Here is a 23,410-nt window from a genome sequence, read left to right as displayed (position 1 = left end):
CCCTCCGTCTGACAGCCGTCTGCAGGGGCCTCCGTGGGGTGGTGCCCCCCGACCCCCGGTGCCCAGCCCGACCTCGTGGTGCCCCCCGACCCCCACGTATCCAGCCCGACCTCTTGGCCCCCTGACCCTCAGGTCCCCAGCCTGGCCTCCGTGGTGCCCCCCCAGCCTCCATGTGTCCAGCCTATCCGCGAGGCCCGGTGGAGTTGGGGGGACGTTGTCTGGGCGCTCCCCTTGCCACCCTCTGTCTGGCAGCGCGGTGGTTTGGTGCGGGCCGTGGCGCGGGGACTGAGCCACGAGAGGACTCTGCAGGGAGCAGATGCAGAAACCCCGGGGAAGCAGCAGCTGGAGCGCCCCGTACTGGGCTCCTCCACTGTCTGTTGCACGAGGAAACGCCCCCCTGGGGTGTGGTGTCCCCCGCGGGCCCCTGGATGCCCCGGATGCGCCTACGGGGTTATCGGGGGCAACCCCCAGCTGGCTTCGTCCAGCTCCCAGGTGAGCTGTCCCGGTCGCCGCGCGGTGCAGACCCTCCCGTCATCAGCTCCGGGAAGCAGGCTGCCAGGTCCCCCCACCCCCGCCCCCGGGCCGGGGACCTGCTTGCACAGGACACTGCGACGGGGCGCAGATAAACGTCTCCCACAGGCCCCGGGGGCGGTGGCGGCTCAGGGTGACCGCACCTCTGGAATGCCCCCGCCACCCTCTGGGACGGGCGCAGGGTGTCAGCGCCCAGCCCGCCGGTCGTCCAGCTTGTGCCCCCCCATGTTCCCGAGGCCTGTCCCGTTCCCGGGGGGTCCTCACTCCCACACGTGCCCCTTTGCTCATAGGGCTGTGTCTCGGCACGGGGACCGCTCCCAGGCTCATTGCCCCGGCCGGAGGCAGAGCCGTGTGGTCCCCGTGGGTTGGGTGCTGTCCGGGGGGGCCTCCTGGAGCCCGCTGCGTGGCTTCTGGGGGTTCTTGGGGTCTCGGGTGTCCTAGCCGGTGGCACGCCACCTGTGCTGCTTGCCCCACGCCCAGGGCAAACCCCGTTTGGAAATCGGCCTGAACGTGGAGGGTTGAGGATGGCTGCTCTCTTTGGGGGGTCACCAGGGCCGCCCCCCGGTCACCTCACGCTCCTGCAGGACCATGCCCAGGTGACCCAAGAGGACGTGGGAGCCTCTGCCTGCCGGCGTTTCCCTCCACTGGGCAGGGCCGTGTGGACCTCGGAGCCCCCGTCCCCGCAGGGTCAGCCCGGGTCAGCGTGGACCGCCTCCTCCCCCCCCCCCCCCCCCCCCCCCCCCCCGGGGCCCTGGACTCACCCAGGTTAGCACCGAGTTAATTATCTCGGGCCTGGTCAACCATTAACACATCAGGCCCCATGGGGCTCCCCCCCGCCCCCCCATGGGGAAGAACGGCTCCGCCTCCGCCCAGAGGTACTGTGCACACGCCGTGACGGCCCCCCCCCCCCCCACTGCACGGTCCCAGGTGCAGTCCCAGCCTTGGGGCCTCCTCGGGACCAGGCTCTGCAGCGTCGTCCCCGCGGGCAGGGCCCAGACACGCCCAGCACCCCCGGACGGGACAGTCCTGGGCGGCACCTTGAGTTGGAATCCAAGGTGGGACGACCTGAGTGAGGCTGGAGTGGCTGAGCCGGGGCTGCCTCCAGGCTGTGCAGGCAGGGACAGTGCGGCCTGCCTGGCCCCAGAGGGACAGCCCCGGAGGGACAGACCCAGACCCTGAGGGACAGTCCTGGACAGACAGACCCGGAGGGATAGATCCAGACCCTGAGGGACAGACCCGGATGGACAGACACGGACGGACAGACCCAGGCCCCGAGGGACAGACCTGGATGGACAGACCCGGACGGAGAGACCCAAACGGACAGGCCTGGACGGACAGACATGGATGGACAGCCCCAGATGGACAGACCCAGACCCTGAGGGACAGACCCGGACGGACAGACCCAGACGGACAGACCCAGACCCTGAGGAACAGGCCCGAATGGACAGCCCTGGAGGGACAGCCCTGGACGGAGAGACCCAGATACACACACCCAGACCCTGAGCAATAGGCCCGGACAGACAGACCCGGAGGGACAGACCCGGAGGGACAGACCTGGAGAGACAGACCCGGGGGATAGATCTGGATGGACAGACCCAGAGGGACAGACCCTGAGGCCCGGGCACGCCGCCTCCCGCCCAGGCGCCTGGTGGACGTGCGTGTGCACAGCCGGCACGTCGCGGCCGTCCGCAGGCGTCTGAAGCGGTGGGAGCGCATCCCCCCCGCGTGGAGCCCCCGCTGCCCTGGGAGCATCAGCCAGCCTGATGGGGTGAAGCAGGGCAAGGGGCGGGAGGGGCTGCAGTGAGCAGCCCTGGGCCCAGCTCTGCCTGCGGGACCCCGAGCCCGTATCCAGGGAACGCCGCCGATGGGGGGACGCGGCGTGAGGGGGGCGGCCCGTGTGCTGTCCCCGCCGGGACGACACGGAGGCGGTGGCAGACAGCTGGCTGGGGCCTGGGAAGCGGCGCCGAGGTGTGGCCTGTGCCCGGCCTCGGAGCGTGGGGGCTGTGGCCACCTTCCACTGGCTGCCGCCTGCCGTGTGGGGGACCCGGAGCCGCCCGCCCCCGTCTGGGGGATCCCCTGGGGCCGAGGCTCCGGGTGCCACTGGCCTCCTGCGGCTCTGCAGCCTGGGCCTGAGCCCTGCCAAGGTGTCCGTCCCCTGCCTGCCCCTTGAGTGTGGCCGCGGCAGCCCTGGGCTCCCCCGGGGGGACCTCCAGGAGGAGGCGGCCCACGCCGGCTGGGGCTGGGGTCTGCTAGTTCGAGGACTGCGGAGGGTCACAGGGCAGGGCCCGCAGCCCCGGCGGCAGCTGGCTCCCGGAACCAGCACAGCCACAGAACCAGAACTTTCCGCAGATGCCGGGGGCTGAAGCAGGAGCCTCTGGGTTTCCCCATCACTGGGGGAAGGGGGCAGAGCCTGTGACTCTGGCCCGCATGCGACTGGGTGTCTGGGCCCCGCATTGGCCTGAGATCCCACCTCACCCAGCGCCTTCTGAGTTTGGGGGCGGCTCAGAGTGGGGCGCCCTGGAGGGACGGTGGGGGTCACCCTGGGGGGATGGGCAGGGGGGATGGTGGGGTGCAGGGGCCACCTCCTGAGCCTCTTGAACCTTCCCAATTGGGCCTTGTCCCCAAAAGGAAGGTGCAGGGCCTGGGGACAGACGTGGTGCCGCAGGGAAGCGCGTGCTGGCGGCGGGGGCCTGGGTGGACCCCTGAGCCCTTCAGGCCACCCGAGGGCTCGCGGCTGTGCGGAACGGGCAAGGCGGGCTAAGGGCTCTTCGTGGGCCTGGAGGGGACCTGGGGTCTGCCCGTGGCCCCAACGACATGGAAAGCAGGTGCAGGAGGGGGGAGCAGGTGGCCGAGGGCCTGTCGGTGCACACACTCACCTGCCACCGAAGTCTGTGTCAGCAGACGCCCCCTGGGCACAGCCTGGCCGCCTGGGTCGCTGACATGGGGAGCACGTCTGCCCGCCGGCCCCGCCGGCCGTGGACGCTTTTAGCCACTGGTCTTGGCGGGGCTGGTGCTGCCCCCACACTGCTCTGCAGGGCGACTCCCGCAGGGGTGAGGCAGGCCTGAGTCCTCGTGTGCAGCCAACGGCGGGCCGGGGGCCACGGGACAGCGAGATGTGGACGTGGCTCTGCAGCGCCGGTGGGGGGCAGGACCGGGCTGTGTTCCCAGATGAGGGGCGCATGCACCCCCGGGGCTGGATCCCATGGGCCCCCTGCCCCGAGCCTGGCCAGCCCACCTGTGGGCGGGGTGAGCACCGGGCAGGGGGGTGCCAGGCCTTGGGGGTGCCTCCTCCCGCAGAAGCTGAGGTCCCTGCACGGCTAGGCCCAGCGACCCCGCGGGAGGGCAGGGCTTTCATGCTCCCTGTGGGCGCCCGGGGACGGGGGGGGGGGGGGGCTGCGGGAGGAGGCCCCCAGGCTTTGCGACTTGAGGACGACTGCGAGGCCTGTGTCCGCAGCGAGCGCCCCAGCTTCAAGTGGCTTCGAGTGTCCCCTGCTTCGTCTGCCGGGCCTGGCCCACTGGCCGCGCACACGGTGCCCGTCAGGGAGGACAAGGACGGAAGGTCCCTGGGTCGGCCCCGTCCCCGGCGTGGAGCCCTCCATGGTCACCCCGTGGACACTCGCGGCCGGGGAGCAGGGGGCCAGACCTCGGGCCGGCGGGGACCCGGGAATCCTCGCAAGGGTGACAGGGCCTGCCGTTCTCCCCACGAGGGGACCGGGCGCTGCTGCCGCGGGTCCGACCAGCCCGTCCCCAATGTCACGTGGCCTCTGGTCAGACGCGTGGTGCGTGTGCGTGGAGTTTGAAACCAGCGTTTCTCCCGAGCATCTGAGCAGAGCGTCTGAGCAGCCGGGGGCTGGGCCCTGCACCCCGCGGCGCTCCCGTGGCCTCCCTCGTCGGCCTCTCCTCCCCAGGGCCTTCGCCTCAAACGCCACATCCTCTCCCTCCTGCACCTGCACGACCTTCCCGGGACCCCCCCCCCCGGCCCGTGACCCCCAGGAGGCAGGTCAGGACCCCCCTCGTCCACCCGCAGTCCAAGAGGCCTCGCGTCCTCCGGCCTGACCCCGACCCCCGGGCACTGACTGGGACCGGCCTGGCGAGCGCCGAGCCCGTGGGCCACGTACCGCCCCTCCCGGGCAGGCCCCCTCCTGCCCCTCGCCCATCCCGGCCCTGACCTCACCCGGCTGCTGCCTGCGTGTCGGGACAGCCCGTCCGCGGTAGGCGGGAGGCTCCGGGAGGCCTGCGGGGGCTCCGGAGCCCACACGGGGAGAGTTCCCCGAGCTGCCAGCGCTCCGTGCCACCCTCTTGATGTGGGTCGTTGCCCCAGGCCCTGAGCATCCGACACCGGCGGCCGCCCAGGGTCGTGGCAGGTTCTGGGGTCCGATCCCGTCGCCCGGGAGACCGTTGGCTCTGACGTGGGGGTGAGGCCTCAGGAATCCGAGGCTCACACCTGGGCCGTGAGCTCAGGGCTGACTAATGGGGCACGGTGGGTGACTCACGGCCCTTGGGCCGCGTCACCGCCCCCGTGCGGCCCTCCTGGCTGTCCCCCCGCCCGTCCCCCCATGAGCACCTCAGAGGGAACATCTCGCCGTCTTGGCAGCTCGGGGAGCACGTAGGGGCGAGGCCGCGGGCTTGGACGGGCAGATGATGGGGCGGGCGGCCTCCCCGGAGAGCGCGGCGGCCTGTGGGGAAGGCAGGCTGACCTCGGCCCACGGGCACAGGGAGTGACCAGCGCGCGGCCAGGGCCGGGGACGGAGGTCGGGAGTCTGCGGGCACGAGGCGGGCCGTCTCCACGCACGTCGTGAGCTCGATCTTCCGTAGGTCGGGAGCAATTGGGTTCTTAACGTTTTTTGGGAGGTTAAGATTCATGTGGCATAAAAATAAGCCGTTTTATTTTATTTATTATTATTTTTAAAGATTATTTATTCATGAGAGATGCAGAGAGAGAGAGAGAGGCAGAGACGCAGGCAGAGGGAGAAGCAGGCTCCGTGCAGGGAGCCTGACGTGGGACTCGATCCCGGGACTCCGGGGTCATGCCCTGGGCTGTAGGCGGCGCAGAACCGCTGAGCCACCCAGGCTGCCCCCAAATCAGCCGTTTTAAAGTCAGTGATTCAGGGACGTGCAGTGGTCACATCACCATTCGGCTGTCTGGAGTCTGGTTCTGGGATGTTCCAGGAGGACGCCCCCCTGCGTGGGTGGTCGCTCACTCCCCGTCCCCGCGCCCACCCCGGCTGCTGCTCTGCCCGAGGGTCCGCATGCTCCAGGCGCGTCACGTGACTGCACCCCCACCCCATGATGGGTGGCGTCTGGCTTCTCCGCAGAGCACGACCGTTCCCGGTGCTTCTGGGCCCTTCCGGGCGGTAGCACAGGCCAGCGCGGCGTCCCCTCATGTGGCAAAGGACGTGGCCCTGGAGGCGCCTCCAGGAGTACGGTGTTTCCTAGTCGCTGAGCTGTCTCTGGACTGAGGACGGCTCCGGGTGCGTCTGCGAGCTGCCCCCCCCCCATGTCCCCTGGAGAGTGTCGCCGGCCCCAGGGCGGGAGGTGAGGACTGAGACGCAGAGCTGGGCAGAGAGGGCAGGGGTGAGGCGTGCCGGGAGGAGGGGACCCTGTGCACCCCGCTCGCGTTTCTTCACCCGTGTGCAGGCGGCGCCCCTGCTGAGAGCGCGTCCCGGAAGGGTGGGCTCCTGGGTCCCTTCTCCCCCTCCTTCCCCTCCCCGTGGTCCTGGGGGCGCCGGAGGCGTCTTCTGGTTTCAAATTCCGACGACCTCCAGGCCCCGGGCCCGCAGACGCGCTGAGGGGCAGGTGGGGGAGAAGCAGGTGCTCGGTCACCTCCCTGCGTGTGTAGCTGGTGGTTCCCTGTATGCGGGGCGTCGTTCCCCGCCATCGGGGTCCTTTGGGAGCCGAGTGACGCTCACGGCTGGTGTCCCCGGCCTCCCCGGCCCGGCCCGTCCCCTCCTGGGCCGCCTTGTTTGTGTGTCTTCACCGCTGCAGGGGTGTGTCCATGACGTGGGGAGTGGACCGGGGTCTCGGTTGTGTCCCTCTGTCCTCTTTGTGGAGAGTCCGAGCTGAAGTTTGGGGCGGGTGGGAGGGCCTCGCAGCCCCCGTGTTTGCCCTCCTGCAGCCCAGTCGGGCTCCTGCGTGGCCCCCTCCGCCCCGGGGCCCTCTGCCACCTGCCTCCTCGCCCCAGAGGGTCCCAGGTGGGGCGCCCGGGGCTCCTGCAGGCCTGTGTGCGTCGCAGGGGAGGGGCTGGGTCCGCCCAGGGCCCGCCAGGGTCGCTGCTGGTGACCTGGGTCTGGTTACAAAGCAGACAGAGAACGTGGGTGGCGGCCTAAGCCCCTGGAAGCCCGGGAATGTGGAGAGGCTCATCCCGGCCTCCTCCCGGGTCAGCGGCGACGACCACACCGAGAGCCCCTCTTGCCTGGCGGGCTCCCCCGCGGGTGCCGCGGGCCCTGAGCGCTTTCATCAGGCAGCTGTCGGGGCCGCCCGGAAGCCGCGATCACCATCACGATCACGGGGCTGCACCGGCGCCAGGGGCCCATGGGGCTGCAGGGGGGGGCGGGGGGCGGGGGGCGAGGCGGGCGTCTGAGGAGCACCGGGACCCTGCGCCGGCTGTAACCTGCGTCTGTAACCTGCGCGTGACTGCTCTGTCCTGTCCGGCAGGCACCTGGCCCTTTTCCTTCCAGGTGATTTACTGGCCAGGCCGGGGTGGGGGTGGGGGGCTGACACCCCGGGGGAGGTCACATTCCATTCATAGCGGCTTATCTGGGCTGTCAGGCAGGCTGGGAGGGGGTCTGACACAGAACAGAGCTGGGCTCTCCAGCTCCTGCTCTGGGGACGTGTTTGCAGAGCTCCACTGAGCGCCTGCTGTGTGCAGACTCCTTGTCTGCAGCCCTGGGGAGGCGGCGGGGCGGACCCCCCATGCACACCCCTGGGGGTGGAGGCCAGGCTCTGGTGTGGGGTGGGTGCGGGGATTCCCTCTCGTGGGGGTTCCCGATGCCCCCAGAGGGTGGTGACGTGCTGGGTGTGTTTGCAGACCCTCCGGAGTCCTCCCCAAGGCCCTCAGGGCAGCACCCCAGCCGGCTCTGTGAGGCTTTCGGGGTGAGGTAGTTGAGACAAATGCAGACATGGCAGCTGGGGAGCTTGTAGGGGAGCTTGTAGGGCGGGGAGTGGCTGGGCTGCACTGGGCCGCGGGGGCCGGGGACGCGCTGGCCACCCCGGTGCTGCTCGGGTCACTCTGGACTCGGTGGTCTGCGGCAGGAGGCCCTCGTCAGAGGCCAAGGGGACCCCACCCTTCATGTCTTGGGGGCACTTGCTCCCGTCAAGCTGCTTCAGGTGCAAATGGGGCGAAGGCCAGGGACCAGGGTGCCTCCTCTGCCCTCTGGACCTGGGTGCCTGCGTGGGGGGTCACGGCCTCCTGTCGGGGGCGGGGGGGGCAGGCCAGCCTGGGGAGAAGCAGCAGGGAGGGGGAGGGACCCCACAGCCGCCTCCTGGGGGCTTGTTCAAGGACCAGCCTGTCCCAGGCCTGAGCAGTGCCCCCCAGGGCCCCGGCCCCCCGTGAGGCTGTGCGGTCCGTGCACCTGCACGCTCGCCGGGATGGAGCCTGTCTCCCTGCCCGCGTGAGGACGGGACTTCGGAGGCCCCCCCCCCCGGGCAGGCAGCGGGCGCACGGCAGGGGCTGCACAGGCTGCGACGCCCCGCGGCTGCCCACCCGACTTCCCAGGTGCTTTTTTGCCAAACGTGCCTTGAAGGCGCCCCTGGCGGCCCTTCGCCGCGGCCACCGTGCGGGAAAGCGTCGGAGGAGAGCGGCAGGCGCGCAGGTGCTCGTCCTCTTGGAACCTCGACCGGAGAGTCGAGCCAAAGAAAACCCCCAGGATGGCCTCGGGCCAAAGGCGCCAGAGCCTCCCGGACCCCGAGGGTCCCCAGGGTCCTGGAAGAGTGAGGCCGGGAAGCTCGTCGGCGCGGAGTCCGGGTGGCCCGGCGCCTCGTTCAGTTTTTTTTTTTTTTTAATTTTTATTTATTTATGATAGTCACACAGAGAGAGACAGAGAGAGAGAGAGAGAGAGAGAGGCAGAGACACAGGCAGAGGGAGAAGCAGGCTCCATGCACCGGGAGCCCGACGTGGGATTCGATCCCGGGTCTCCAGGATCGCGCCCTGGGCCAAAGGCAGGTGCCAAACTGCTGTGCCACCCAGGGATCCCTCGTTCAGTTTTTTTTAAGTAAAAACAATCCTTGACTTGGTAAGTGTTTTCTTAGCCGACCTGAAAGCACCCGGTCGGGCCGCTGTGGAGGTGCGGCGGGTTCCACGGGCGGCTCCGCCATCGGGATCAGCTCCCGTGGGGTCAGAACTCCGCTGCTGTCCTTGTGCGCGTTTCACAGGCTGCAGTTTGACAATAGTTTGGGGCGTGAGGACCCCCGTTGGGTGGGAATAAATCGAGGAGGAGGCGTCCGGCCCATGTGCTGTTCTGCAGGGACGTGGGCAGGTGGATCAGTGGTGTGGACGGGTGAGCCCGCTGCTGGGCCCCCGTCGGGTGGGAATAAATCGAGGAGGAGGCGTCCGGCCCATGTGCTGTTCTGCAGGGACGTGGGCAGGTGGATCAGTGGTGTGGACGGGTGAGCCCGCTGCTGGGGTGCTGGTGTAGACCAGGGTCCCGGTGTGGACGGGTGAGCCCGCTGCTGGGGTGCTGGTGTAGACGAGGGTCCCGGCGTGGACAGGTGAGCCCGCTGCTGGGGTGCTGGTGTAGACCAGGGTCCCGGTGTGGACGGGTGAGCCCGCTGCTGGGGTGCTGGTGTAGACCAGGGTCCCGGTGTGGACGGGTGAGCCCGCTGCTGGGGTGCTGGTGTAGACGAGGGTCCCGGCGTGGACGGGTGAGCCCGCTGCTGGGGTGCTGGTGTAGACAAGGGTCCCGGCGTGGACGGGTGAGCCCGCTGCTGGGGTGCTGGTGTAGACCAGGGTCCCGGTGTGGACGGGTGAGCCCGCTGCTGGGGTGCTGGTGTAGACGAGGGTCCCGGCGTGGACGGGTGAGCCCGCTGCTGGGGTGCTGGTGTAGACAAGGGTCCCGGCGTGGACGGGTGAGCCCACTGCTGGGGTGCTGGTGTAGACGAGGGTCCCGGTGTGGACGGGTGAGCCCGCTGCTGGGGTGCTGGTGTAGACCAGGGTCCCGGTGTGGACGGGTGAGGCCCCGCTGCTGGGGTGCTGGTGTAGACGAGGGTCCCCGGTGTGGACGGGTGAGCCCACTGCTGGGGTGCTGGTGTAGACCAGGGTCCTGGCGTGGACGGGTGAGCCCACTGCTGGGGTGCTGGTGTAGACGAGGGTCCCAGTGTGGACGGGTGAGCCCGCTGCTGGGGTGCTGGTGTAGACGAGGACCCCAGGACATGGGGTGCAGCAGGAGGGACAGTACTGGACACTGCTCAGTGTCCCTGTGCCCCGGGTTGCCCCCTGCCCGGGCGCCCCCACAGGTTGGCAGGAGCACCTCCCAGCTCCCAGAGCCAGGTGTTGGGTCGGGGCCGGGTGGCCGGGCTGGGTGCCGGTTCAGTGTGGCCACGGGCTGGGCGCTGCTGGTGGCCCCAACCCGGTGAGTGTGCAGGGCTGGGTCCTCCCCATCCAGGCAGAGGGGGCCGTGGTGTGGACCCGAGGGCCGGGTGGGCGGCAGGGGTGAGGCGCACCGCCCTGCCCCATGGGTGTGCAGGCCGGGGTGGGCTGGCCACCTCTGGGAGGGACATCTGTTGGGTGTTTGGGGTGCTGGTGAGCTTGGAGGGGCGAGGGGGGCAGGAAGGGGCAGCTGCGGCAGGCGGACCCCCCCTGCGCTCCCCTCGGATGGCCCCGCCCTCCCGGGTCTGGAAGTCGGTGCTCCATAAACCGAGCACCCACCTGGCGGGACGTGGGTCCAGCATCGTTCAGAGCCGCCGAACCGGGGGACACCCGCGGGGCCGGGCCGGGTGTGACCCCTGCATGGTGCCCACCCCCAGGTCCGGGAGCCCCGAGGGCCGGCGGGGCGGGGATGCAGGGAGCACCCCTGGCTGTGTGTAGGGGCTGCCTGCGGGCGTGCGGGCACCGGGGAGCCCCGTGTAAGGCGTCCACCCGGACTCCTGCCACATGCGCCCTAGGGGACCGGCCCGGGTCTGCGTGGTCTGTGGCTCCCCCTGCCGGCCAGCGGAGTCCGACAGCCCTCGGCGCAGGGCGGATCCCGGTGTAGACTGGATCCAGTGTAGCCGGCCTGGGGGCAAGTGCAGGGCTTGACTCCCTCCATCTGCTGCCAGTAGGGATGGTTTGGGCAGGCGAAGCGCGTGTGGCTCGGGATGTGGAGGGGCGGCATTGCCTGGGTGGCCCTGAAGGATGCCCCGACGCCGCGAACGTGCCCCCATGGGAGGGACTGCAGCCCCCCCCCAGCCGGGGTCAAGGTGCAGACGCGGGTGCCTGGGCCGCCCTGCTGTGCAAATGCAGACAGGACCCGCGGGCTAGCTGGTGGCCCTGGGACCCTGCCCGTCCACATGGCCCTCCGTGGGGCCCTCCATGGGGCTGGCAGGGGCGGACAGGCGGGAGGCAGGCAGCCACGGGTGGTGCTGGCGGCCGGCGGCCCCGGGTCTCCCCAACACCCCGCGGGGTGGAGACGCAGGTGGGGCTCTGAGCACGGCTGTCTGTCCTGGTCTGTCCTGGGTCTGGTCACACTCCCGAGGCCTGCGTGGCATTGACGGAGCTGTCCCAGCTGTGCCACCACACGGCGGTCAGCGAGGCCGCAGGAGCCGCCCCGGGGGTCGCGACGGGCGCTGTGCCCGCGGCCCCTGGCCTCTCCCGATGGCTCTGGGGGCTGTGCTGCTCCCTGACCCCCGGGCCCTATGCTGCCCCCGTGGATCCGCAGGGGTGGGTGTGAGGCCCGGGGCTGGCCCCGCTGCGGCAGCAATCCGTCCTGACAGGGCAGAGGGGACCTGGGGCTGCGCTCCCCCCCGAGGCTCCAGGGCAGGGTCCTCCCTGCCTCCTAGGGTACCAGGGCCCCGGGGGTCGCTGGCTTGTGGCCGTGTCGTCCCACCTCCACCTCCGCGCAGCTTCCCCTCCGAGTCTGTCTCCTGCCCGTCCCTCATGGGGACCCCGGTCATTGGGTTTAATCCGTCCTAGGCCGGGACAGTCCTTGAGGTCCTCGAGTCGGCAAACCCGCAAAGACTCTTTCCCCAGCAGTTTGGGGGGTCGGGGTCCCTGGGGCTTCAGGCAAAGCTTTGAAGCCACCACCCACCTGCCGCAGGACCTCTGAGCCTCGTCTCTCCCACCGTCCCCTGGGAACTCCTGGCCCAGGGATGTGATGCGGATGTCAGCGTGTGCTTCTCGCCCCTCGCACCCAGCAGTGCAGGAGGACACCCCCCGGGGGAGCCTGGGAGCCCAGCACCCTCCCCTGCCCCCCACCCCTGGCCCAGACCGGTACTACCCTCCCCTGCCGCCCACCGCTGGCCCACCCGGGTCACCGCCCCCCCACCCCCCACCCCCTGGCCCAGCCCGCTCAGTGCCCCCCCGGCCCCCACCCCCTGGCCCACCCGGGTCACTGCCCTCCCCTGCCCCCCACCCCTCGGCCCAGCCCGCTCACCGCCCCCCCTGCCCACCATCCTCAGGCCCCAGTGGGAAGTGGCCTCCGGGGAGGAAGGGGAGGGCCCGGCTGAGCTGGAGGACGGTCCAGCCGTCCTCCACCCCGTGGGCTCAGGCGCGCTCGTGGGCCGTCCCTCCCTGGGCGCCACCAGGCCACCTCGGGGCTGCCACTGGACGCTGCCCACCAGCGCTGCCTGGCGCGCCCGAAGCCGACCGCTGGATTTCTCGGTTCCTGTGTTTTGTTGTTTTCCTACTTTATTCTTAATTGTGCGATTTATTTTTATTATTACCACCCAACCCCCAGTTCCCCACCGGAAAACCTCAGCAGGACAAGGACAAGGACGGACTCCCGTTCGGCGCTGCAAACGCGGTCACAGAGCCGCGGGGATGCCCTGCGCCCGGGTCACATCGTCGCCCGTGTCCTGCCCAGCAGGCTCCCCCACCCGCACCCTCCGTGGCTCTCAGGACCCCCGACCGCGTCACCCGGCCGCCCAGGCCAGGCCCAGCGGCGGGGCTCACGGGACCTCGAGGCTACTGTGGTTTTGGGGTGCTGGCGTGGAGGAGCCGCCTGACCCGTCGCCCCAACCGGGCCGCAGCGGGGCGGTCGCCACCGCTCCTGTGGGAACCTGGCCTCGCCAGCCTGCCCTGCAGCCTCCCCGTCAAAACCCGGTTAATGAGCAACCGCTAAACCCTTAAACACTAATCGGATCGTCCGTGGCTTCAAAGGTTCTGCGGTTCTCCACGACTTCAGCGCCTCCCGCGGCTGCCCGCGCCCTGAGGGGCCGCCCCCCGCCCCCCCGCCCCCGCCGGGGCACCAGGGCCTCCGCAGGTGTCCCCCGGGGTGGGGGGCTGCGGGTGACTCGCTGTCGTCGGCGCCACCGAGGAATGCAGCAGGGATGGGACGCTCTGGGTGCCGGGTCCCCGGGACGCTCCGGGGAAAACACGAGTCAAATATTAATTTCCTGGGCGCAGAGCCTTTGTGGGAGACCCGGGCCAGGCGCGCCCCCTCGTGTGGCCTGGTTCCCGGAGAAACACCAGAACGGCAGGCCCCGGGTCTCTGCTCCCGGGAGACAACCTGCAAAACAGGCCTCGTGGTGTCGCTGGGGCTGCTGGGCCCCCGGACCCCTGGGGCACCGTCCCCCGCCTGTCCCCTCCAGGGCCGCTGAGCCAGTCGCTGCGCCGGAATCTGGTGTCCGTCCGTGGGGAACTTGCTTGCGTTGCTCCTTCCTCCGTCCCGCATCCTGGCCGCAGTCACCCGTGTGCCCCATGTGTCCACTGTGCCGGGACCTTCCTGCCCCGGAGCTGACGCATCGTGGCGCCCAGAGGGCGGGTCGCCCAGGAGGGGCTTGGGGTGTACGTGGGCAATGAGAGAAAAACAGGACGTCCCGGGAGGTGAAGGGGTGATGCACAGGGTGGGGGCCCCGGGCAGGAGGGCCCTTAGCCCACACCCGCACCCCACCTGCTGGGGCTGGCCCGCCTCCTGCCCGGGGCCCACGCGGTGGTAGCAGGTTGTGAGGTTCACGGTCCCCAGGACGTGGACTGGGATCACAGGGCGGCCCGTGGAGCGAGCTCCCTCACCTGGGGACCGCCCGCCCTCACCCTGGGGGCCTCGAGCCCTCACCTGGGGCTACACCCTCACCCTGGGGGCCCCCTGCCCTCACCCTAAGGGCCCCGTGCCCTCACCTGGGGGTCCCCACCTCCTCGCCGTGTGCCCTCACCTGGGGACCCTGCGCCCTCACCCTGGGAACCCCACGCCCTCACCTGGTGGCTGCGCACCCTCATCTGGGGACCCCGTGCCCTCACCTGGCAGCCCCACACCCTCACCCTGGGGTCCCCGCGCCCTTACCTGGGGGCTCCCCGCCCTCACCTGGCAGCCATGTGCCCTCACCTTGGGGTCTCTGGACCCTCACCTGGAGGCCCTGCCCTCACCTGGCAGCCATGTGCCCTCACCTGGGGGCCCGCCCTCACCTGGTGGCCTTGCACACAGAAGCAGGCCGGAGCGCGGCCCTGCAGGTGCGCCGGGGCAGAGGCCGAGCACAGGCCGGGGAGGCGGCTTTCTTCCTGGCCCTGAAGCCGTGTGTCCCGTCTTAGCGGCGCAGGAGACCCCAGGTCTGCATCCGTCGTTTTAAAAGCGACAAACGCTCCCGTGGAAAACCAAGTGAAGGTGCGCAGGGATTCAGGAAGCCAAGAAATGCTGTGGTCACTGCTCGGGGACAGGCCAGCCTCCCTGACAGCCCGTGCAGGCCTCACGGCACCGAAGACCGCGGGGTTTCACGACGCGGCATGAGCCCCCTGTGTCCCCTCTGGACACCTTCCTGTGGCATCGTTGACACGGTGCACGATTCACGGGACGAATTCCTTGTGGGCTTCAGACCCAGCAGTGTCACTGGGGTCGCCCAGGAGCCGCCCCGTCTCCATGGACAGAAGCCCCCCGCTGTCCCCCCGGCCCCAAACCCACACCTGCGTTGGCGGGCTTCTGTGCTGTGGGGCCGCGGTGTAAACGGAACCCGGTTCTCCCGCTCGACCCGGTTTCTCCGGGGTCCGTGTGTGGTGGCCGCTGTCAGACCCCCTGCCCCTGCCCCTTCCCAGGGCTGCGGGGTTCCCGCCGCACGGATGACGAGTGTTGGGGCTTTGCCGCGTGAACGATGCTGCTGTGATCGCTCGTGGGCGGGCACGTGCCTCCTCGGGGCCCGTCTCCCGGGCGGGCGTTTGGACACGGGGTGGCCCCGTGCTTTGTTCTTCGAGGGCCTCCACGCTCTCCCCCGGGGGCCGCACCCGTGTCCCCCCTGCGGCCGCGGACAAGGCTCTGGCTTCTCCACATCCTGGACCACTGTTGACCGTCCCCGTGGGCGCGGGGTGTGTCCCACGGCGGCTTCACGCCGCGTTTCCCCGACTGCTGGGGCTCCTGAGCGTCCGTCGTGGGCCTGCGGGGCTTGTGGACCCTCCTCTGTTCAGACCCGTTGCCGACGTTTTCGTGGGATGACTTGCCTTTCTGTGGCTGGGGCGCAGCCAGTCCGCACACGGTCCAGGCACGACTCCCCGTTACCAGATACGGGGTTTGCAGACCTCCTTCCGTTATATGGGGCTGTCCTTTCACTTTCTTGACGGCGTCCTTTGAAGCACGAACGGTTTAAATGTCGAGTTAGTCTGGTTTATTTATTTTCCCTTGGTGGCCTCGGCTTTTGGATCAAATCTAAGGCTCCGGTGCTGAGTCCGAGGTCAAGGAGGTGGATTCCCACGTGTCCTAAGAGTCCGGTAGCTGCAGCTCGTGCATTTGGGTCTTTGATCCCTTTGAGGTTAGTTTGTTTCTTTGTTTGTTTTGTTTTTTTTTGTTTTTTGTTTTTTTTGAGGTTAGTTCTTGCGCGTGGTGTGAGGTAGGGGTCCACTTCATTCTTTCGCCTGCAGGTTTCCGGGGGCTCCGCTCCATCTGTCGAAATCCCGTTCTCTCCCTGGATGAAGTCGGTCTTCGCCACCGGAGATGAGGGCGTCCTCCCGCCGAGCCGCACGCCCAGCCCGGTGCCGCCTGCACGCTGCCTCGGCCCCCGCCGCCCCGTCAGTGGTTTGGAAATCGGGAAGTGAGGGTCCTCCAGCCTTGCTTGAACCCCGCACAGCATTCGAACCCGAGGACGAACGGTTGTGTCAGGATGCTGGGGAGCTTCGGTGCAAAGGGCAAATCCCTGGAAACCCACAAGCCGTCGGGACCTCGTGAGAAGAGACCATTTGGACAGACCTGCAACCCTTAGAAGAGATTGATTTAATAATCCAGACGCTCCCCGTAAGGAAAAGCCCAGGTTTGCTGCCCAGCTCTACCGGAAACAGTCAAGGAATTGGACAACCAGACACGCAGAAACTCGTATAAAAAAATAAAAGGAAAAAATAAATAAATAAAAGGGAGGAAAGAGCTCCCAGGTGGCCTCTGAGGCCCGTGCGACCCGGACACCAGAGCTGGATGCACACGTCCCAGGAAAGGAAACTGGTGCAGCACGAATTATAAACGTGGACACATACACGCCTGAGGATTAGCAAAGCAGACGGGCCATGCAGAGGAGCGACTAGAAGGGTCCCCGGGGGCTCAGGGGCAGAGCATCTGCCTTCTGTCCAGGGCATGACTCCAGGGTCCCGGGATCGAGTCCCACGTCGGGCTCCCTGCATGGAGCCTGCATCTCCCTCTGCCTGGGTCTCTGCCTCACTCTCTGTGTCTCTTGTGAAAAAAATAAATAAAACCTTAAAAAATAAAAAAAAAGAAACTAGGAACAGAAGGGAGCTTCTAGGACCCTGTAAAAGGGGTTCAGCCACCAGAACCCACAGCCGACCTCCTCCCTGCTGGCGGGGCCCTGACGTGTGGCCCCACGGCCGCGAACCAGGCAAGGCTGCCCCACGCCCCTCATCCATTCAGCGTTGCGGTCTGCCCACGGAGCACCCGGTCCTGGAGACGCCGAGCCCCAGGACCCCCCAGGAGACCCCCGTGGCTCACCGACCCGTTCCGCGAGCTGCAGGACACGCGGTCAGCGTGAAGAATCCGCGGGATTTCTATACGCTTGCAGCGGATGATCCAAAAATGAGACGAAGGAGAAAAACACCCCGCACGACCCGATTACAAAAGCACAGAGAGAATAAACTACTTAGGAATAAGTTTCACAGAAGGAGGGCGAAGCTCACGCCCTGGGAACTGGAAACGACGTTGTGCGGAGTCAAGGCAGAGCTAAACAAGCGGACGAGCGCTCCGTGTTCCCGAACCGGGAGATCCCCACCGTGGGGCCGGCCTCACCCCCGAGTCACCCCCGAGGCTGCGGAGCCGACCCTGCCCGACTCCCGGCTGCCTGACCCTCACCCCCGTGGGACGTCTCGGCGCCCGCGGGCCCAAAGCAGTCTCGAGGGGGGATCCCGCGGGAGGCGGCCCTTCGCAGAGGCCCCCAGGGCCAGTCCGGTCCCCTCTATGAAGACGACCGTGAATCATGACGTTGAGTAGAAGACGGGGTGTGAAGGCTCAGGAACGAGCTGTCCCGGGGGGCCTGGGGCACGCGGCTCAGCACCCCCGTGGGGAGCCCCGTCCCCAGCCCGGGAAGACGGCGGCGGGGAGGGGAGGCGGGCGCCGCGCTCGCTCACTCACACCTGCCCTGCGCCTCGCTGGCCATTCGCGTTCGCCGTGTCCTGGCTCTCCCCTGCCGCCCACCTGTGGGTGCACGGATGCACGCAGGGGCAGCCACGCTCATGCACACGCGGACACATCGGCCTGTGTGCACCCGCCAGCACCCCTGCGTGTCTGCTGAGGCCGGGACGTGCGCGGTGACGTCCATCTCAGCAGGGCCCGGTGCGTCCTTGGCGGGGCGGCTCCGATGGTCGCTCAGGCCCGCGCGGCACCTGCTGGGGGCTCCTCCTGCCTCCTCTCCCAGAAGGCCCTCCTGCCCTCTTTCCTGGGGCCCCTTTCGGGGGGTGCAGCCCACATCCCATGGGACGCTGCCTGCTCTGACTCATCCAGCGGCTTCCCCACGCTCGGCCCCGGGCTTCGGCAGGTGCCCTGGATGGCTGACCTCGTGCTGTGAGTGGGTGGTGGCCGCGGTGGCCGCGGTGGCCGCGCGGACCGGTTGCTTTCCCCCCGTGACCCTTGACGCCCGGTCTGGTCTGCTCTCCGCTGCATCGTGCTCCCCCGACCGTCCTCCCCAGGGCTGGTTTCCTTGGCCAAGGTCCTTCTGAGGGTGGCCTCTGTGGGGCGGGGGCTGTAGAGACCCTCCTGACGTTTGTCGCCCCCAGGCCCGTGGCGGGGATGGTGCTGTGTGCTGGGCAGGGCTTGGCCCTCCTTTAGGGGCCAAAGGGCTCTCCCCGGCTTTGCTGCCGCCTGCAGAGGGACTTGGGCTTGCAGGCTGGGGGTGCTGCTTCCCACCAGCCCCCCTCCCCGGCAGAGGGACAGCAGCAGAGCCCTGGCAATGCCGGGCTGCCAGCCGCAGGCCGTGTGTGGGGGCCGTGGGGGTCCCTGCGCTCCCCGCCGGGGAGGGGTGGGTGTGAGCCTCACGGGGAGCACGGAGTTGGAGGAGGACCCAGCGTCCGGGTGGTTACAGGTCAGACGAGGTGCCGTGTCCCTGCTGTCCCACGGGCGAGGCCAGAGGCCTGGGCCTTGACCTGGGCCCGCTGCACAGCTGCCGCGTGCCCCTGGGTCTAACAGCAGCGCCCCGGCCGCCCACCGGGGACCCGCTGGGAGCCCGCTCGTCAGCCCCTCCCCAGCCTTCGGGAGCTGGTCTCTTATCACGGTGCTCGCAGAAGTCCTGGTGCGGGAGGCAATGATCAACCCGTTGCGCCACCGGAAGATGAAACATTGTGTTTTCGTTTCGAAAGAGCTGGACACGTGTCCGCGGGGTAGGGACCTGTCCTGGATGTGCTGGCACCTGGGAGTCTGTCCCTGGGCAGCGGGTGAGGGGAGCCCGGGGCCCAGGTCGGCTCCCCGGAGGCTCGGGGACACGTGTTGGGCCGGAGGGGGAGGGAGGAAAGAGGACCCCAGGGCTGCCAGCAGGTCCCGGGGAGGCTGTGGAAGTGGGGGGTGGGGGGGAGTGCCGGAGAGACCCTCAGCCGTTCTCTGGGGCTCAGACGGGGGCTCCTGTCCGGGCGGCGGCCCATTCCTCAGAGAGCCCGTGTTCTCTGCTCCCGTGTGGGTGTTTTGCTCTTTCAAAAACGAAAATAAAAGAGCACATTATTCAGGAATCCAAACCAGACAGGCCGGCAAGACCGAACAAACCCTGGCGGGGCGGGGGGCGGTGGCGGGAGGAGGCGGGGGCGCAGGGCGGGGGCGCCCGGGCAGCCCGGACACCCGAGCCCGTCTGGCCACTCCGGCCTCCCAGGGGCACCAGGCACCAGGACGAGTCCCCACGTGCGTGAAGTGCCGCGGAAGCCGGGCGACCGTGGGGGGTGGGAGCCGGGTCACCGCAGCCCTGCACCCTCCCCTCAGGCCCCTGTGGCCTAGTCCGGGGGGGGGGGGGGGGGCTCCTTCTGGCCATAGTGCCCGAGTGCTGAGCCACCCTGGGGCTGGGGGTGGGGGGCCTCTGCGTCTCTCTAGAAACTTGGGCAGGTTGGGGCTGCTCTTCCCCGTAGACCCAGATTTTTCAGTCCTGGGGAGGCACAGTTTGAGACCCTCATAGGGAGGGACTTGGGGTGTAGCTCCCGCCCCCCAGGCGGCACCCACAGGAGACCCCCCCGCTTGGCCACCTGCCTCGGGGCTGGAGCACAGGGGTGCCCTGGGGCCGTGGAGGCGGGATCCTGCCGTCGGGTGGAGGCCTGCGTGGGCCGTAGGAGCGGCCGGGCTCGGGGCCTCGTGAGCCAGCCGCTTCGGGGAAGGTAGCGCTGACCCGATGATACTCCTGTTTCCAGGATTTCAAGTGGGTGCCCCTGCTTCACCCCGTCACGGCTGCTGGGGGCAGGCTCTAGGGGCACGAGGCCGACGGCACCCGTTACATGGGGCGCCCATGGGAGCCCCGGCATCCAGACCCTGTGGCGGGGTCCCCCGGGTGGGCACTGGGGTGGGGACGGGCCTGTTGTACCCACAGCCGGACGGGGGTGCGGGGGGGGGGCAGCTGGTCACGGCGCGGCGCTTCCTGAGAGCTGCGGCTGCGCCTGCGTGTGCAAATGTGTGTTTGCGTATGAACGTCGCGTGAGTGTGCATGCTCGAGTGTGCGTGTACGTGTGCAAGCGTGCACCCCCGGAAGGCGTGTGCGTGCACCTGAACGTACGAGTGACGTGTGTGGGGCAGCTCGCGGGGCCGGGGCCACCCGCGCGGACCAGCCAGCCCGGCCCCCTGCGCCCAGGGCCCCCTCCACGTGCGGGAGACGAGCAGGCCTTTGGCATTTCTGTCCCGAGATTTTTTTCCAGAGACACTTTTAGGCATAAAATCACATTAGCGCGTCCTCAAGCAAAGAGAGGATCCTCTGAGCGTTTGTGGGAGTTCTGAGCGCTGCGGGGATTAGCGCTGGGCGCGAGGCCGGGACACAGATGTTTGCATATGGGACGTGCCTGTCTGCGGAGGGGACACAGTGTTCCGCTTCCCTGAAACCCGAGTTCTGACCCGGGTGGCCGGGCTCTGCCCTTTGGACGGCAGCTGATTGATCGCATCCGCGCCCCGAGCTGGGGACGGCCGGGGACACGCTGCAGGGCTGTCGGGCCACACGGCTGACCCCGGCGCCCGGGGCGGGTGGGCCGGGGAAGTCGGGGCGTCCAGGGGACGTGAGAGCTGCTGTACAACGTGGTGGTAGAAGCAGCATGTGGTCGTGCGCTGGCCTGAGTGTGCGAGGGGCGAGCGCGCCGTGTAAGCCTGTGTGCGGTGCCCTCTGGCCTGCTCCGCTGGGCTCTGCGCCCTCAGCCGTGCCTCAGTGGCTCGTTCGTAGGCCGGCTGGCCTCTGTGTCATGCGAGGTTCGTGGGATGAAGGCCGAGGCCTGGGCCCGTGCGTGGATGGGGAGACCCACCCGCCTCTGCCGCCCGGCTGCCCGGGGACGCCCCCCCACCCAGTGCCATCCGCGGCGCGTCTACACACGGTCCGCACCTCCAGCGCCCACAGGCCCCAGGGCCCCCCCGGCCCCCCGCGTGCCAGTGTTCTGCACCCTGGGCGGCTCAGGTTAGCTAGGACGCCCTCAGGATGGCGGAGCCGTGGGGGTGCGTCCAGCACGGGGGTGCCCTGCCTCTGAGCGGGAGGCCGCGTGGCCGGGGGGGTGCACTGCTGCCCTCGGGGGCTGCACCCGTCGACGTCTCAGAGGCGACGCTGCTGCACAAGAACCGCAGCGCTGAGCGTCTTCTGAGGGCCAGTTTGGCACCGGCGGGCAGCCGCGGCCCGGCTGCTCTCCATGGCCGGGTCTCCTGCCCCCCCTCGAGCACAGGCCCCGGGCCCCCAGCTGTCTCCGGGACCCAGCCCTGGGAGGAGCCCCCGCGCCTGCCCTGCCTGGGGACGCAGTCCCGGGGTCAGCGGGAGAAGGTGGGCAGAGCTTGGAAGCCCTCCTGCCGTCCGGGGTGCAGGGGGTGCGGGGAGAGCCGGGGTGCAGGGGGTGCGGGGAGAGCCGTCCGGGATCCTGTCCCGTGGCCCAGGGCGGGAAGGCGGGAAGGCGGAGCCGGAGACAGCGTCTGCTGCAGGGAGCCAGCAGGAGCCGCGCGGGCGGGCGGGGAGGGCGGAGCTGGGCTGGCCCGCCCCCAGGACGCAGACACCGCCCGCGGCCCGCCGGGCGCACAGCACCGATGGCTCGCCACCCCGGCCGCTGCCTGCTGCTGCTGCTGCTGCTCACCTGTTGCCCCGCGGCCGCCCAGGTTGACCTACTGAGCCTGAACTGGCTGTGGTCCACTAGGACCGCCGGGCCCACGGCCGAACCAGTGTCGGAGGCCCCGGGGAGCCCACATGTGCAGCCCAGAGACGAGACCGGCACGCCTGTGACCCCCCAGCCCGGCCCCACGGAGCAGAGCAATGCCCCCGCCAGCCCGGAGCCGCCCCTGCGGGGGCTGGAGACCGACGAGCACGCGGCCTCCGCTGCACCCTCTGCCCCCCCCACGGGCCCAAACCCGAAGGAGGAGAAGGAGGAGAACATCGCCGGCGTGGGAGCCAAGATCCTGAACGTGGCTCAGGGCATCCGGAGCTTCGTCCAGCTGTGGGACGACACCACGCGCCCGGAGAGCTCCAGCACGGCCGGGCCGCCCGCCCCCGTGACCCCCACCCGCCCCCTCGCCCTCCCGGGGCCCTCCCGGCCCCCCCCGGAGAACGGGACGGCTCTCTGGCTGGGCAGCACAGACGCCCCGCGCACGGAGGCCAGCACCCTGCCGGTGCCCACCCGGCTGCCCCCCTCCCTGGACAGGCCCCGGGCAGTGCTCAGGGAGCCCTCGGGGCCGCCGCCTTCTCCAGGTAGAGCCTCTCTGTCCTCCGCGCCCCGTGGGGCTCCTCCTGGGGGGAGCCAGCCGTCCCCGGGGCCGCCCCAGGATCTGGACGGCGAGGGACTCTGGCCCGGCCAGCAGCACCGACTCCCCGGCCTCCGCGGGCGCTCGCCGCAGCTGCTTCCCCTGGTGATGGGTGCTCTGGGCGCGGACGCGGCCCCCTCGGCTCTGTCCTCTGACCCCCCCGCCCTGCTGCCTGGAACCCCACTCTCAGCTGTCACCGGGGGCAGGGGCGCTTGGGCTGCTCCCGCCGCGGACTCTCTGGGGCCTGGGCCTGCTAATAACTCCGCCCCGCTGCCCCCCGCCGCCGGCCGCTGCCTGCCCCTGCCGCCCGCCCTGCCGGTGTGCGGCCGCCTGGGCATCGGGCGCGCCTGGCTGCCCAACCACCTGCAGCACAGCAGCCGCGACGAGGTGCGCGCCGCCGCCCGGGCGTGGGGGGGCCTCCTGCGGACGCGCTGCCACCGCTTCCTCGCCCGGTTCGTCTGCCTGCTGCTGGCCCCGCCCTGCCGCTCCGGGCCCCCGCCCGCGCCCCCGCCCTGCCGCCAGTTCTGCGAGGCCCTGGAGGACGCGTGCTGGAGCCACCTGCCCGGGGCCGGGCTGCCCGTGCCCTGCGCCTCGCTCCCCGCCCAGGAGGACGGGCTGTGCGTGTTCATAGGGCCGGGTGCAGGTAACCCGCGGCCCTCCGCGTCCTGCCGGGCACCTGGGAACCGGTGCTGAGCGGGGCCGCGGGGCCACCCTTGTGGGGTGGGGGGCAGGCTCTGGAGAGGGAGGCCGGGCTGGTGACCCCGCGAAGGCGGCCCACCCTCAGGAGCAGCCCCTGCCAGAGCAGGGGGCTCGTTTCGTCCGCCCACGGCCCCGAGGTGCCCGTTACACCACGGTCGGGAGGGGAGCCCGAGGCACAGGGCCGGGAGCGGCCACCAGTCCAGCCGCGTGGTGGGGTGCAGGCCCGATGCGGGGGGTTCCTGCTGCCCACAAGGCGGGTGGTCTCAGCCACGCGAGCAGTGAGTTGCAGAGCACGGCGCCGCCCCAGCCCCCGGGTGTGCGCTCTGGGGCCTCCTGGGCCTCACCCCCAACCTGGGCTGCGCCCCCATCGCCACGTGGTCGGCAGGGCACCGGGCAGGGCCGTGGCTCGGAGACGCCCCAGCTGCCCCCGCAGCCACGGGAGGGAGGGCCCCGCAGTGAGGCTGCCCCTGCCGCGGTCTTTGGGGTCCCTGGGCTCTGGGGCCGGGCTGGTGGTGCAGGAGCTGCCCCGGACCCCAGGGTGGGGGTGTTGCCCTGCTGGGCCTAGGGCACGGGGTGCCAGGTGGGTGGTGAGGGGACAGGGATGGGTGCGTGGCTGCTGCAGACGGGGAATGGGAGGCTGAGCCCTGTGTGCCGGCAGGAGCGGCCTCGGGGTCACGTGCACAGGCTGCCCTGGGGTCCGGGTG

At 69.8% G+C, this 23,410-nt stretch overlaps 1 protein-coding gene across 8 annotated transcripts in view; it reads left to right on the top strand.

The window, feature by feature from the left end:
• Positions 1-23,410, top strand: part of COL18A1 (collagen type XVIII alpha 1 chain) — a 74,761-nt gene that overhangs the window by 12,977 nt on the left and 38,374 nt on the right. For 3 of the 8 annotated variants that reach the window (XM_041735258.1, XM_041735257.1, XM_041735256.1), the window contains exon 1: positions 21,103-22,650. The exons of 1 other annotated variant lie outside the window; for it this stretch is intronic. In XM_041735258.1, coding sequence (XP_041591192.1) covers positions 21,300-22,650 — 1,351 coding nt within the window. In that variant the 5' untranslated portion in view covers positions 21,103-21,299. Of the gene's footprint in view, positions 1-21,102; positions 22,651-23,410 lie in introns of those variants that run through there. 4 more of the 8 variants (XM_041735255.1, XM_041735253.1, XM_041735259.1 and 1 more) reach the window with 3 other exon arrangements.

Source organism: Vulpes lagopus, chromosome 20 (genome assembly GCF_018345385.1).
Source record: "Vulpes lagopus strain Blue_001 chromosome 20, ASM1834538v1, whole genome shotgun sequence".
NCBI classification, from domain to species: domain Eukaryota; kingdom Metazoa; phylum Chordata; class Mammalia; order Carnivora; family Canidae; genus Vulpes; species Vulpes lagopus.
This window is presented reverse-complemented; position numbering and strand designations above follow the sequence as displayed.